At 54.3% G+C, this 14,859-nt stretch overlaps 3 protein-coding genes across 6 annotated transcripts in view; 2 read left to right on the top strand and 1 right to left on the bottom strand.

Moving 5' to 3' along the window:
- The window catches only part of Tjp3 (tight junction protein 3), a 26,537-nt gene extending 22,277 nt beyond the window's left edge, over positions 1–4,260 (top strand). The window contains exons 16-21 of one of the 3 annotated variants that reach the window (XM_029565376.1): positions 1,111–1,181; positions 2,222–2,432; positions 2,520–2,620; positions 2,973–3,178; positions 3,745–3,791; positions 4,055–4,178. In XM_029565376.1, coding sequence (XP_029421236.1) covers positions 1,111–1,181; positions 2,222–2,432; positions 2,520–2,620; positions 2,973–3,178; positions 3,745–3,791; positions 4,055–4,077 — 659 coding nt within the window. In that variant the 3' untranslated portion in view covers positions 4,078–4,178. Of the gene's footprint in view, positions 1–1,110; positions 1,182–2,221; positions 2,433–2,519; positions 2,621–2,972; positions 3,243–3,744; positions 3,792–4,054 lie in introns of all 3 variants that reach the window. The other 2 variants (XM_029565375.1, XM_017799147.2) reach the window with 2 other exon arrangements.
- Positions 4,215–9,762, bottom strand: Apba3 (amyloid beta precursor protein binding family A member 3). Of its 2 annotated transcripts, XM_008837051.3 has the most exons (11): positions 9,602–9,762; positions 8,584–9,276; positions 8,461–8,500; positions 6,190–6,335; positions 6,013–6,099; positions 5,770–5,931; positions 5,384–5,557; positions 5,091–5,303; positions 4,752–4,871; positions 4,520–4,657; positions 4,215–4,433 (listed from the first exon to the last, which is right to left on the bottom strand). In XM_008837051.3, the coding sequence occupies exons 2-11, from the start codon at positions 9,157–9,159 to the stop codon at positions 4,362–4,364; spliced, it is 1,728 nt and encodes a 575-aa protein (XP_008835273.1). In that variant the 5' UTR covers positions 9,160–9,276; positions 9,602–9,762; the 3' UTR covers positions 4,215–4,361. The 2 variants fall into 2 exon arrangements, with proteins under 2 accessions (XP_008835273.1, XP_008835275.1); XM_008837053.3 differs by lacking the exon at positions 4,752–4,871.
- A 1,596-nt stretch (positions 9,763–11,358) lies between these two features.
- Positions 11,359–13,914, top strand: Mrpl54 (mitochondrial ribosomal protein L54). Its single transcript, XM_008837056.2, has 3 exons — positions 11,359–11,520; positions 12,640–12,808; positions 13,556–13,914. The coding sequence occupies exons 1-3, from the start codon at positions 11,403–11,405 to the stop codon at positions 13,686–13,688; spliced, it is 420 nt and encodes a 139-aa protein (XP_008835278.1). The 5' UTR covers positions 11,359–11,402; the 3' UTR covers positions 13,689–13,914.
- The last annotated feature ends 945 nt before the right edge of the window (positions 13,915–14,859 follow it).

Consider the following 14,859-nt stretch of genomic DNA (forward strand, 5'->3'; position numbering starts at 1 on the left):
GGAAAGAGGGTTACAGGGCTGAAGTCAGGGTAGAGAGTCCCTGGGTCCCCAGACCAGGGTGGCGAAGAAGACTGAGTGGGGATTTGGTTCTGAGGGTGATAGGGAGCCACAAGACAGTTGTTGGAGGCGGAGCTTGTGAAGCTAAAACTACAGCCAGAACTCACAGGTTTCAGGACACCAAGTGAGGCTTCTCGGAGGAGGCTTGGTGGGATTCAAAGGGCAAAGTCACCTGCCACCTTGTTAGTCATCAGGATCACCCACACAGGACTAATGTAGAAAAGGCAGGACAGTCTGGGCTGGTGCAACGTACAGCTAGCATGTGAAGATTACATGCAATGAACTATAGGATCCAGCAATTCGGCTGCTGGGTAGACGGGCAGAACACTGGAAAGTGCTGCCAAACATACATGCACACCTACAGTCAAAGCACTATCTAGCCGCACATGGGGATATTACTCAGCCAGGAAAAAGAAAGGGCATTCTGACACCCATGCTGACTTGGAGTGACCCCGTGGACAAGAGGCTTAGTGACAGGAGTCAGACATAGGACACACACCACAGGCTCCCACTCCCAGAAGGTCCACAGAGTCCTCAGAGCCACAGAGACAGGAAGTGGCATCCTGGGGGCTAGGGAGGGAGTGTAGATCAGGACAGAGCTTCAGTGTGGGGGACAGGCTCTGCAGAATCCCACTGTTGAGAGGGCTTTGGCACCTCATTATTCTACCCAGGCCTATGCCAGACATCCTCAATCAATCTTAGCTCCTATAAACCACTGTGCCCATTCCCAGGCTAGACATCCTCAATCAATTTCAGCTGCCCCAACCACTCTACCCATACCTGAGCTAGACATCCTCAATGGATCTCAGTTCTTCCCAGATACTCTGCCCATGCCTGGGCTAGAAAAGCCTGTCAGATCCCCTGGAACTGGAGTTACAGACAGTTGTTAGACCCCAAGTGGGTGCTGGGAACCAAACCCGGGTCCTCTGTAGGAGCAGCCAGTGCTCTTTACCACTAAGCCAGCTCTCCAGCCCCCTATGGTGGTTTCCTGAGCAGCTGAGGAGCAGGTAGACATGAACATGGATGTTAACTGGGTCACCTTGTCCTTCTCAGAAAGCATGTTCAGGACAGAGACTCCATCCAAGATCATCAAACTAGACACAGTGCGGTTGATTGCGGAGAAGGTGAGTGCAACCCAGCTTGGGTGAAGGGCCAAGGCTTGGGTATCTGACCTCATGGTGTCACCCCATGCCCTGAGAGAGAGGTCATCTCTCAGGGGACTGTTGGCAGTCTGCGGGAGACACAGAGCTCTGCTCTCAGGGTGCTGTAGACTAAGCTACAGAGGCAGCACCCAACCCTGATGCACTAGCACTTGGGTGGCAGACAAGAGGATTGAGGCTAGCCTGGGCCACAGAATGAGACCTTGCCTCAAAGTCACATGGGTATGGTGGCCCACACCTTTAGTCCAGTACTCAGAGGCAAAGGCAGGTGGATCTCTGTGAGTTCAAGGCCAGTCTGGGCTCCTTAGCAAGTTCCAGGCCAGCTAGGGCTACAGAGAAACAATGTCTCATAAAATAAATAAATACAAATAAAACCTTCTGCACATGCAGTAATGGGTAGGCAGAGCCAGGATGGTCCCTGGGGCACCCTGATCAGTCAGTCTAATCCATGATTTTCAGGATTAGCAAGAGACTCTCAAAAATTGAGATGGAGTGGAACTAGAGAGCTGGCTCTGCAGTTTAGAGCACTGGCTGCTCTCACAGATGACCTGTATTTAGTTCCCAGCACCCACATGGTGGCTAACAACTGTCCTAACTCCAGTTCCAGGGTATCTGGCACCCTCTTCTGGCCTCTTTGAACATTGCACACGTGGTGAACTTACATACATGCAGGCAAAACATACATATACATAAAATTAAATCAATCAATAAAAACTAAAAGAATAAAAATTCAGATGGAACCTGGGTGTGGTGGCACATGCCTTTGATCCAGCATGTCTCAAAAAGACTGGAAAAAAAAAATTAAGATAGTGACTGAGGGATATACCAGATGTAGACCTCTGGCTTCCACACACCCATGCACATGCACATGTACATACATGCACACACGCATGCAGACAAAATCTCTACATCCACTGTACTGGCTGTGCATGTGAGAAGCTGGGGTCCACTCTGACTGTAGGCTCTTTTTTGTCTCTTCAATGCCCCTCCCTTCTCTGGACCAGGACAAGCATGCCCTGCTGGATGTGACCCCCTCCGCCATCGAGCGTCTCAACTACGTACAGTACTACCCCATTGTAATCTTCTGTGCCCCAGAGAGCAGGCCAGCCCTAAAGACCCTGAGGGAGTGGCTGGCACCTGCCTCCCGCCGCAGCAGCCGCCGCCTGTATGCCCAGGCCCAGAAACTTCAGAAACACAGCGGCCACCTGTTCACTGGTGCTGGGGGTGGCCAAGGGTTTGGGGGCTTTCAGATGGGTGGGTGCTGGTGGAGTTTTTATCCTTATGGACACTCTATTCCTGCAGCCACCATCCCCCTGCATGGCACAGGCGAGTCTTGGTACCAAGAGGTCAAAGTTGCCATACAGGAACAGCAGACTCGGCCCATCTGGACAGCTGAGGACCAGGTATCAGATGCTGGGAGGCCCAGCAGGGTCTAGGGAGGGAGATGGACCCCATGGGGACCAGGCAGTGGCTTCTGCCTAGTGGCACCCAACAAACCCCTCCGAGCCCCATGAAGACAGCATTCAAGGGTAGAGGTGACTCCCTTTGGGAAGAATGGCCAAAGGACTGGGCATCTGAGCTGTGGCTTTGAAGGGCATGTAGGAGTTGGCCAACTTAGGTCAGAGTTGAGCATGGGGTAGTGGAGACTGGCATCCTGGAGGGGGGGTGTCCTCTGGCTATGGTGACTGACAGTAAGGTCTGGTGGGGTTCTGGGCCTGGGTTGGAGCCAGCCACAGTGTCCCATCCCCTCCACAGCTGGATTGTTCGACTGCAGAGAGCCTTGATCTGCCTCACCGCAGCCTGGCCGACAGCTCCGGGGACCTCAGCTGTGACAGCCGGGCCAACAGTGACTATGAGGACACAGACGGCGAGGGCTACACAGACGGCGAGGGTGGCGGAGCCCACACAGGCGTGGAGGAGGAACCCCCACTGCCAGCCCTGGCTCGGTCCTCAGAGCCTGTGTGGGTGGGAGAGCCACAGAGCTTGAGGGATAATGGGAGAATTCCAGCTCAGTGGGAGACCCAGGTGGGCAGGGTGGAGGGGAAGGATGGGTAGGGACTCGGACACACAGACACAGGGACAGACAGACAGACAGACAGACACACACACACCAGTCTGACATCATCACACCAACTCTACAGGTGCCTGGTTGTTCAGTGTACCACCTGCTCAACTGTCCATGGTGGACTGTCCCTGCCCTCTGGGAATGTTAACTACTAACAGAACTCAGCCGAGGCTGCCCCTTCTCCAACCCATTCCCTCATTTTAAAATTGGGGCTCAGGGTAGGAGAGCTGGCTCAAGTGGTTAAGAGCACTGGCTGCTCTTGCAGAGGACCTGGATATGATTCCCAGCACCTACATGGCAGCTAACAACTGTAACTCATTTCAGGAGATCTGACAGCCTCTTCTGACCTCTGTGGACATTGCACAACACAGGTGCACTTACATAATGCAGGCAAACACTCTTACACACATAAAGTATTTTTAAAAATAAAATTAGGGTTCACGCAAACCTCTCCCTCCCCAGGTGGATAGCCGCCTCCCTCAGGGCCAGCAGCGCCAAGACAGTGTGCGGTAAGCACCCCATTAGGAGCTCAGGACCAGGTTAAGGCTTCCCAGTGGCCAAGTCAGTGCCATGGGACGACTCCAAGCCCCATGCAGTCAGGGTTTAAGGACTGAATCTGGGGCTTTGCAGGGTGTGTAGAAGTGCTTCCCCAGATGACTAGTTTTGTTTTCTTGTCCCCACACACTGTTCCTGGCAGAGTCACTGGGGTGAGGGGATGTGAGCTCACAGCCTTCCACCCATAAGTCCCCTGCATCCACTTCCTGTTCCCTAGGACCTACGAACGGGAAGCTCTGAGAAGAAAGTTCACACGAGCCCGGGATGTAGACTCTTCTGATGATGATGGCTACGACTGGGGTCCAGCCACCGACCTATGATTCTCTGTATGACTACCAGGGGCCAGGCCTCAGTTTCCCTTACCCAACCCGAATTGCTGTCCATTGAATAAACATTTATTTTTTTCTTACATTAGAAAAAAAGCACAAGTCTGGAAATCTTGGGGTTCCCAGCTGGCCAAGAAGGGGTGGTGGGCTGTGGGGACAAAGGTACAAAGGCACAGTGGTGGGGATGTGGATGGCTGGTTACAGGTACATGGGCTGCTCCTGGCCTGTGAGAAGGCGGTAGGTGGCAGCTGGCATGGTTTTGATGTGAACCTAGGGGAGAGGGAGAGGTTGGGATCAGAATGGTCTGGCATGGCACAGTCCCCATGTGTCCACAGCTGCCCCATGTCCCCACACACCTCATGGGCCTCAGTGAGTAGTTCAATAATGCGTACGTGCGACATGGCAACCACACTCTGCCCGTTGATCTCGATGATGCGGTGACCCACTCGGACACCCCCACGTTCCGCGATGCCTCCGCGTAGCAGGCTGCAGATCTGGGGAGAGAGGGGGACATGGGCTCAGGGGACCTCACTTCCCTTGGTTCATAGACCAGATGTCAGCCCCAGCCTAGGCAGGCCCCTTTCTCACAATGCCATTTTCTACGCAGAAACCCAGCTGCTCGCGGGCGTGTGACCGGCGGATGACCGCGGTGGTGACCGGTGGGCAGTGGACAATGCTCAATTTCACCGATGAGTGCTGTTTCACCTCCTAAGGGACCCATGGCACCCTTTATTGATCTCTTTAAATCTCAATTTATCCACCCATCAACCCACCTGGCTGTCTGTGTGTGGGAGATCTCCCCAGCTACAGTGAACTGTAACTTAACTTTCCATTAATAAGCTCCTGCGCACCCTGCAAAACCCCAGGGACTGGGCCCCCTCCTGGGTGCACATGGGGGGCCCCCCAGGCCACAGCGGAGAGACTCACGCGCACAGCGGCCTGGCAGGCTGCAAGAGGCAGCCCCACCAGGCTGACTCCATTGATGGCGGTGACCCGGTCCCCAATGCTGAGGGCTCCCGAGCGCTCGGCGGGACCCCCGTGCTGCAGGTTGGCAATGACAGCTGTTGGCAGCAGCGAACCCCAACCAGACTCCACCAGGGCCACACCCAGGCCCTCACCTCGTTGCTTTTGGATACAGACCTGGTGGAGACAGAGGCAGGGTCTCAGCAGGACAGTGTGCTCCAGTGTGGCCTGGAGTGGACACTGGGCCTCTGGCTCACCTCTCTGCTGTTCTCGCTGTTGGAGAAATGGTCCAGGTCTCCGTTGTGGGGGTGGCTGGTAGTGCCTTGGCTTGGCCGCGTGCCTACTTGGCTGGGGTCTATCCCACTCTCCTGCAGGAACTGGCTGTAAGCTGCGGCAAAGGCCTGGCCAATGGCCTGTGCAATGAGCTGGGCCTGTCAGGAGGGACATGAACAGGGGACCCAGAGCTGGAGCTGACCACCACCTGGCAGGTGCACCTGGCAGATATCTGAGGTGGTTCACTGCAAGGTGGGAATCAGTGAGGCCTCACCTACAGTGCCCCAACCGAGACAAGCACACTTTTGAGGGATCTCCCTATACATTCCCATGAGCCGCTGGGGATTGCCTCCCTGCCCCCACCGCTTACATCCTCCGAATGGAAAATATGGCACAGCATCTTGTAGAGACGGCGTTCTCGGTCCTGGGGTGCAGTCCTCCGGGCCAGCCGTCGCCGAGCCATCACAACCAAAAGGGGCCCAATGTCCGCAATGTAGGAAATGGTCTGCAGTGCGTGGTCCATTAGGGCATCCTGTGGACATGTGCTGGGTGGGCTGAGGGCCTCTAAGGGACTCAGAATGTCCCCCACTCCCCTATGCCACCCCACATGTACCTGGGAGTCAATGGACAGCACCTTGATTCTCTTAGTGGACACGAACAGGTCCACCTCGGTCATGGGCTGGGTCTCGCCATCTGGGGCCTGTGGGAACCAGATGTGGCAGGTCCTGGGGTGTACAACTGTGTACTGGAACTATGCAGCCCCAGGGATCATGGCTAGCCCTGGGCTCACCTTGACACGGTCCACGGCCTCCTGGGCCTGTGCCATGCGTGTGCTGGATGGTGGGCTACGCTCAGACAGCAGCTGGGTGGAACCCAGGTATTTGGCCCCAAAGATGACACCATCTATGAGGTCACTATGGTCACAGGGACCCGGAACTGCAGGTGACAGCAAGGGATTCGGTCAGGCCTGTCCACTGAGGGGTTTCCAGCAGGCTCTAGGGTCTCTGATTCAAGAAGTTCATGGTTCTAATCTGTGGCTTAGCAGGTGGGAGAATCGCAAGGCTCCACCAACTATTCTGGAAGGATCCACGGGGCTCAGCCCTGTTTATAGCTAGCTCCCTGCTCCAACACCCACTCTAGAACTTGTGGGAAGTGTTGCCTGAGCTCCAGGAAACAGACCTGTAGCCAGACCCAAAATGGAACTTAGTGTTCAAACACACCATTCTAGAACCTTCTGGTCAGGCTTTGTGCCCCACCATGATCAAACCCATAACATTCAAGAATTAGCCTGGAGTCAGCAAGAGTGCTCAGTAGGTAAAGGGAGCTCTAGAATTTTCTTCAGCAAGTCCAGGGTAACACACTATTCCTTGGTTCTAGAAAAAGGCAGCTGTTGATGTTCAAAGTCTCCATAACTATCTTGAACCCCAAATAGTTCTGACCCTTGATCCTAGAACTTCCTGGTGACCCTCAGGTTAAACAATCCACCCAGGGTTCTAGAATCTGACAGCAAAGCCTCACCAAGTCTAGAACAAACTATTCGTGGTGGTTCTAGAACTTTTCAGTGTGCAGACCTGGGCATCTATCTATCCAGAATACTCAGCCCTTTGATCTAGAACTGAAGGTAAAATCCTCTGAACTCAGGGACTCATGAGGTAAGTCATAGCACTACCCATGATTCTAGAGCCTTCTGAGACAGAAGGCCAAAGTGGCTCCCCTCACCACCATAGAACTCATTTACTAAACAAATTAGAGCTGAAGTGGACAGAGGGAAAGCTCTAGAACATTCTGGATTGCCAGAATTGGTTCTTCCCATTATTTCTGGGCTGAGATCAATGCTCTACTTATAACAGGGTCAATGTCCACTATTCTGTTTTTTCTGGACCAGCGTCCCTATAGGGTCCATGGCTACTGTACCAACCAAGGACCATGTGAATGAGCATAGTTGTGTTCCAATAATAAAATTTTATTAACATACACCAAACTGCATAGCCTTCACATGCCAAGATTTCCTTTTTTAAAAAATTTTATTTATTATTTTTATTTTATGTGTATGAGTGTATTGCCTGCATGTATGTGAGCGCACCCCTGTCGTGCAATGCTGCCGAGGTCAGAAGAGGGCTTCGGATTCCCCTGGAACTGGAGTTAAAGATAGATAGCAGCTGTCATGTGGGTGCTGGGAATAGAACCTGGGTCCTCTGCAAGAGCAGTCAGTGCTCTTAACCACTGAGCCCTCTCTCCAGCTCCAATTTCCTCTCTTTTATCTATGTGCGCATGCAGGTGAAGGCTGAGGTGGATGCTGGGTGCCTTTCCAGGACGCTCTCCACCTTGTTTTGAGGCAGGGTCTCTCACTGAACCTGGTGTTCGCCAATCAGGAGAAACCAGCCACAGGGGCCCAGGGATCCTCCTGTCTCTGCCTCCCCATCTCTGGGGTGACAGAGCCAGCTGCCACACCTGCCATTTTTTTGGGGGGGGTCTTTTTGAGACAGGGTCTCCCTGTAGCCCCAGCTGTCCTGGAACTATGTAGACCAGGCTGGCCTCGAACTCACAGAGATCTGCCTGCCTCTGCCTCCCAAGTGCTGGGATTAAAGGTGTGCGCCACCATGCCCGGCCCACACCCGACTTTTTTTAAATGGGTTCTGGGGAGTCAAACTCAGACCTTCATGCCAGCACAGCACACGTTACCCACTGAGCCATTCTCTATGCCCTTGCTTTTTTTCAACCACCTAAAACTTGTGAACATCATCTTTAGTTCCTGAGACCCCCTCCACAGAGCAGGTAGGGGGTGGACCTTACCTATGGACCGCCCTCTGCCAGCCTGTGTTCTGGAACTGACAGCTACCAACAGTCATGCCTGCCCTGTCAACCCACCTGGCTCAGCCTTCTAGAACATTCTCTGGCTTGTTGTCACCTCTCTCTTGGGCCATCTGAGAGCTTCTCTAATTCAACCACCTCGAAGACCTCCCTGGACCCTCACCATCACTGGTGATCTTTGTGCCATGTCTGGGAGGTCAATTCTGAGCTGTTATGGAACATTCTAGGCCTGTGTGACATAGGCACTCACCCTCTGGGATGGCAGGATATGAGGCCAGGATCTCAGGGCTCTGGAAGATAGAAGAGTGACAGGGTTGGGTCCCCAGGCTCCACTCCAGGGTGCAGAGGACAGGTGGGGATCAGTGGCCACTACCTGGGCACCCACGGGTGGCTCTTGGTGAGTCATCAGGGGCGAGGTCTCCAGCCAGGGCTCAGGGGAACTGCTGGAGCTCCTGCTGTCTGGGGGCTCCAATGCCCCCTCCATCCACCTGGGTGACTCAGGGTCCTCAGCTGGATTCTCAGGGGGCTGCAGCAGGCGGGGTGCAGTCCCTGGAGGTTGTGGGGGCCCAGGCTGGGCAGGCGATGATGGTTGGCACTGCAGCAGTCCTAGGAGATCATCACTGCCTGCCTCAGCCGACAAGAGACCACCAACATCTGGGGTCTCCTGAGGAGCCAGGCCGTGGCCAGTGGCGATGTGCAGGGGACAGGGGGCTCCATCTGGGGATGGGTCCCCTAGGTCTCCAGGTAGGGCCTCCAGCCGGTGCACCAGCTCCCCAATACCACCAGATGCACCCAGATCCATGCCACTGGGGACGACGGGGCCTCCAGGCATTAAGGCCCACTGGCCATGACGCGGGAAGTTCTCAGAGGGTGCCAGGGCATCTTTGGGCTCCTCCACGTCCATAGCAGGGGGCCCTGAGGGGTGCTGGGGGGTTGGCAGGAATTCCATGCCTGGGTTCCAGGCTCAGGCCGGCATCTTCACAAGGCTCGAAGATGGGGGTTTAGAGTAGGGGCTTCGTAGCCAAGGGAACGTCTCACAGGCCTCGGGATCCATGCCCGTAGGGCCCTGCACAGGAAAGGAGGTCCTATTTCACTCGGGGTAAACTGAAAACTCAGGCGCCGGCCAACAGTACAGAGGCACGACTCCCTAGAACTCTGGCACCCGCCACCAGAACTGAGGTGCCAACCCCTGGACTCAGGCGCCAACATCCAGAACTCAGGCACTGGTCCCCAGACTGAGGCGCTGGCCAACAGAACTCAGGCACCGGTCCCCGAACTCAGGCGTTGGCTACCAGAACTGAGGCACCAGTGCCCAACCTCAGGTGCCGATCCAGTGAACTCAGGTGCCGACTCCAGATCCACACCCCACCCCGTCCCACCGGGACACTCACGGTCCACACCGAGCTCCTATCCGTCCCACGCGACCCGCAGGACCCCGCGACTCCCTGGCGGCGGCACCGGAATATCCCAGCCTGACCTCTCGAGAGACACTTCAGACTGATTCCGGGCTCAGGCGAGCAATCATCTGTTGCGCGACACCCCGGGCCATTGCGCACTCGCATTTGCATTGGGGCCTGCTGGGAAATGTAGTCCCATAACTGGTCTCACCGCACAGGGGCGCTAAGGATTGCAGCTCGCATAGGAGGATACGGGTTCGAATCCCAAGACTCCGAAAGTGGAGGGGCTGTCCGGACTGGCCTCGCCATTCTACAAAGGGGTGGAAAATCACTTCCAACCTCTAACAGCTGTGCTGGAACATGGGAAGAAATGTGCAGGGACATATTAAAACTAAGTGATGATTTGAAAATTTGGAGAGAAAAGGAAGCACGGGGGCAGGGGGAATGTTGTTGAAGGCGTACTTCCGGTTTGGTTCACAGAGGGGATATGAAATAGTGTATCCTAGATTTGGGGTTGACATAGGAACTTATCTCTCAGAACCTCAGATTTCTGAGTTATAACTTATACAGACATGTCTTAACTGTGAGGATTGAGTGAGATCCAGCGGGTGAAGGATTAACTTTTCTTATTTATTTTTATTTATTGTTATTTTAAATTTATGTATATGAGTTTTTTGTGTGCATGTATGTCAGTGCACCACGTTTGTCCAATGTCTGTAGAGGCCAGATGGTATTGGATCCCTGGAACTGGAGTTACAGACAGTTGTTAGTCGCCATATGGGTACTGGGAACTGAACCTGGGTCCTCTGCAAGAGCAGTCAGTGCTCTCAATCGCTGAGCCATTTCTCAGCCCCCTGCCTCTACCTCTTGAGAGCTAGGATGACTGGTATGTGCCACCACGCCTGGTTTATGCAGTGCTGAGGATGGAACCCAGGGCCTCTGTGCATCCTCCACCCACACCCACTAAGCTACTTCAGACCCAGGTACCACCTTCTTCTTTTTTGATACAGGATCTCATTGTGTACCCAAGTAAGGCACTTGGCTAGAACTCCCTATGTAGACCAGGCTGGCCTCAATCTCAGAGATCCACCTGTCTCTGCCTCGGGAGTACTAGGATTAAAGGCATGCTTCGCCACGCCCAGCTACCCTCCACCTTTGGTAAGCTAAGGAACTTAGCCTAGGCTGACCCCAAACTTGCTATATAGCCAAGGGTAACCCTGAGCTTCCTGTTCCTCCTTGCCTACACCTTCCACCACGCCAGGATTTAAGTTTTCTTATTTTTAAGCTTTCAACCATTTCTAAAGGAATACAAACAGGAACTTTTAAAGTGTGACATTTTAAGTACATACGGAACTGGACAAGAGCAACAATTTCATAAAACATCCTCTGTGCATGCTGGGCAAGCTCCTACTGGGAACACCTACAAAAGTTAACTCAAGGGACTGGAGAGATGGCTCAGCAGTTAAAAGGACTGACTGCTCTAGCAGAGGACCAGGGTTAGATTCCCAGCACCCACATGGCCGTTACGAACCGTCCTTAACGCCAGTTCCCGGGGAATCCGACGTCTTCTTCTGACCTCCGCGGCATTGCACGACACGGGTGCACTCACATACATACAGGCAATACACTCATACACATGAAATTAAAAAAAAAAAAAAAAAAAAAGTTGACGTAATAGACTAAGGCTAGGAAGACTACATTTCCCAGAAGGCACGGGGAGCATACATCTCCCTAAAGCAACCCTGGGAGCTGACGTAACCCGGAAGCGTGCACGTGCTAGCGGCCCGCGTACGTCATGGCTGCTAGACGTCTTCTCGGGGCCACCCGGATGTGGGCCGGCTGGCGGCACCGGAGGCTTCTAGACCCCACCGGTTCTGGAGCACTCTTCGTCCGTGACTACGCCAAGAAACCGGGTGAGCCACCTCAGGAGGAGCCGTCACAGAATTGCGGGTTACATGAAGGACCCGTAGTGCGCAGGCGCACAGGGTAGGGCGGCAGCATCCTGACGATCACAGCGCAGGCGCAGGACGACAGTCTGACGCGCAGGGGCTGTTTCGAGGGTCTGAGGCGCGGCTTGGCTTGGTGCGCAGAAGCCAACGTGAAGCGCCTGAGGAGCGCAGTGGCGCTCAGTGCGCAGGTGCACGCGTTCCTCACTGCGCAGGCGCGGACTAATAGCTAATTTTTTTGAGGTGTGGTCGTGAACTTGGGTTTTTATCTTGTTTTTACTTGCACATCGATGTCTGACCTTGAGCAAAACGCCACCACTAAGAATTGGTTATTATTAATAGTTTTTAAATTTTTGTGGGCGTACAAGATGGTGTAGTGGGTGAAGCGCTTGCCGCAAAGCTTGGCAATGTGAGTTCTATACCCAGAAGCCACGTGAAGGTGGAAGGCGAGGACCAGGTCCACAAAGTTGTCCTGTCGCTTCCACAGACGTGTATGTGCACGCACCGCACCAATATTAGTTTGTTAAAAGTATTTGTATTTCATGTGTATTGAGTATATTGCCTGCATGTATGTAAGTATACCCCTGTTGTGCAATGCCCATGGAGGTCAAAAGAGGACGTCAAATTCCCTGGAACTGGAGTTAACAGACGGTTGTTAGCCGTCATGTGGGTGCTGGGAACTGAACCCACGTCCTCTGCAAGAGCAGTGCTTTTAGTCGCTGAGGCAGCTCTCCAGCCCCTATTTTTGAGTTTTTTTAGTCTCAGGATCCTTCTGCTTCACTCAGCCTCCCAAATGGTGAGATGGCCGCATACACCTCTACACCTGGCTAAATATGACGTTTTTATTAAATCTTGTGTTTTGGCTGGATACAGCCTCGCCTGCTTTCCCCTGAAGGGCAGAAGTAAATGATCATAGACCTTCAAGCCACACAGCCAGCAAACAGGAGCCTCCAGGTGATGAACATTCACAGGAACACGGCCTCGTTGCAAATAACATTGGTTTCCTAGCTGGGCCTAGGGCCTTGAGACACAGGGGGTGGGGCTGACCTGCCTGAAATGACCCCCCTTTCTCTCCCTATTCTGAAGTCTTGAAGGGCGGTGGGAAAGGCAGCAAAGGCAGCATGGTGGGCGAGGCACTGAAGGACCCCGAAGTGTGCACGGACCCTGTCCAGCTCACCACACACGCCATGGGAGTGAACATCTTCAAAGATGGCCAGGATGTGGCCCTGAAGGCCGACCATGAGTACCCTGACTGGTGTGTGGGCTTCTGATGTGGGGCTGGTCCTGGGGGAATGTAGGATGCAGGCCCAGGACACCTTCTGGGCCACCCCAGGGTCAGATGGTTCCCTTCACATGTCCTGGGGCCCTGTTGGCTTCAGGGCTCCAAGCCCTAGTGCTAGAACCTGCATATGGGGATGCTGGGGAAGGGACAGAGCTGGGGGGGGCTCTTTTCTCCTTAACAAATATTTGTGGTGTTCAGGGGGTCTGGTCCCTAGTCCCAGGGATCCTGGGAGGCCCAGAACAGGCAAAGGCCCCCCTCGCGGAGCAAGCTGGGGAAATGGGAAATAAGACAGTGCACAGTGAGCATCCAGAGGGGTGGGGACTACATCCAGGACAGGATGGAGAGCAAGGGGCTGAGCAGGTGGGCAGCATTCAGGGGTGATCAAGACAGGTCTCAGGGAGAGGCGTTAGGGAACTAAGATGAACTGGATAAAGGGGATGCAAAGGTAGACGACACCAAAAAGGTCCTGGAACAGAGGACACGGCTGTGTGGAGACCCCCCCAGGGCAGAGGACATAGCAAAGCCCTTGGGCAGGACAGAGCCTGCGGTGTTGGAGAAGGAGTGAGCACTTGTGGGTGCAGTAGAGGGAACGAGGGGCAGAGTGAGGCGGGTTAGGAACGGAACCAGCAGAACCCATAGGCTCTGATGGACAACACAGCGGGGCCCAGAAAACTGAGGTGCCGCGACACTTCTGTAGCTCCGCCTCCTGCCTCCTGCCAGGCTGTTCCAGATGAATGTGGGGCCTCCCAAGAAACTGGAGGAACTAGACCCCGGATCGCGAGAATATTGGCGGCTGCTGCGCAAACAGAACATCTGGCGCCACAACCGGCTGAGCAAGAGCCAGAGGCTGTAGAGAGGACCTGGCGTCCCTGGAGGAAGCTGCTGGAGAGGGCCAGGACCCATGGCCCATAGAGACCTGTGCTGGGCCTGAGAGAGGGCTCAGTGAGTAAAGGAGCTTGTCGCCAAGCCTGAGGACCATGTGGTAGGACAGAACCGACTCCTACAGGTTGTCCTCTGACCTCCAGATATGTGTGGCGGTGTGCACACACACAATAAATAAGCAAATGTAAAAATTTAAAGAGACGTGGTTTACCCATGTGCTGTCAGACCTGGGAGGGACATGGGTGCTGGCTCCTGGCCTCCACCCAGCAGCTGGAAGAGATCCGGGGTCTGCATACCCCATGCTGGAAGCCTCACTCTGCCTTGATGGGCAGGCTCACCCAGGCCAGGTCTTGTCCTGGATGGGCTGGACATCAGGCAAGGCTGGCTCTAGGTATTTCAACAAGATCTGTACTTCTGCCTGGCTCTGGATCTCTCTGAGGGTGGGTGGCACTTGTGGAGCAGGGTCCCTTCACCCAGCTGCACCCCAAAGGGAGACAGGGAAAGGATTGCCATTTCCTTTTGACTGGGACATGGGTGTTACTGGCCAGTCCCTGAACCCCAGGAACTGGGGGCCTGTCTTCTAGGTCCTCAGCTGACCTGGTGATGGGAGTGCAACTATAGCCTCTCCCACTTCCCCAGGGCACCCTGGAATTGCTGGTTCATGAGAGAGATGGTGCAGTGCATGAGTGTATTGGGCCATGTAGACGCCACAGTGGTAAGGACCCCTCTTTGGGTACTAGAGACCAGTATGCAAGAGGCCCCTTTCCCTAGGCCCGTGGGGCCCCTCTGTCCATATGTGCCTCACTGGTGGCCCCCTGTGCCTCACTGGAGGGATTTGAGAGCCCCCATCCACCCATAGGTGGTGGGTAGATGGATGGATGGGTGAATAGACATAAATACCAGTGGATGGGTGGGTGGATGGATAGATGGATGTATAATTGATGGATGGGCGAGTGGGTTGTTGGGTTGATGTATGTATGTATGTGTGGGTGGGTGGATGGATGGGTGAGTGGGTCATTGGGTTGATGTATGTATGTGTGGATGGGTGCGTGGGTGAGTACGTGGATGGATGGGTGTATGGACGGTGTGTGGATGGGTGAATGGATGGGTCGATGGGTGGGTATGTAGATGGATGTGTGTGT

This window comes from Nannospalax galili, unplaced genomic scaffold, assembly GCF_000622305.1.
Source record: "Nannospalax galili isolate Female #2095 unplaced genomic scaffold, S.galili_v1.0 scaffold77, whole genome shotgun sequence".
NCBI lineage: Eukaryota > Metazoa > Chordata > Mammalia > Rodentia > Spalacidae > Nannospalax > Nannospalax galili.

Excerpts from the sequence above, each read along its gene's own strand:
- Apba3 (XM_008837051.3), bottom strand. The coding sequence starts at position 9,159 with ATGGAATTCCTGCCAACCCCCCAGCACCCCTCAGGGCCCCCTGCTATG. Across the intron at positions 5,558-5,769 it reads ATATTTTCCATTCGGAGGAT|GCCCAGCTCATTGCACAGGC; the intron begins GTAAGCGGTGGG and ends CCCTCCTGACAG. Across the intron at positions 5,304-5,383 it reads ACAGCGAGAACAGCAGAGAG|GTCTGTATCCAAAAGCAACG; the intron begins GTGAGCCAGAGG and ends TGTCTCCACCAG.
- Mrpl54 (XM_008837056.2), top strand. The coding sequence starts at position 11,403 with ATGGCTGCTAGACGTCTTCTCGGGGCCACCCGGATGTGGGCCGGCTGG. Across the intron at positions 11,521-12,639 it reads TGACTACGCCAAGAAACCGG|TCTTGAAGGGCGGTGGGAAA; the intron begins GTGAGCCACCTC and ends CCTATTCTGAAG. Across the intron at positions 12,809-13,555 it reads GACCATGAGTACCCTGACTG|GCTGTTCCAGATGAATGTGG; the intron begins GTGTGTGGGCTT and ends GCCTCCTGCCAG.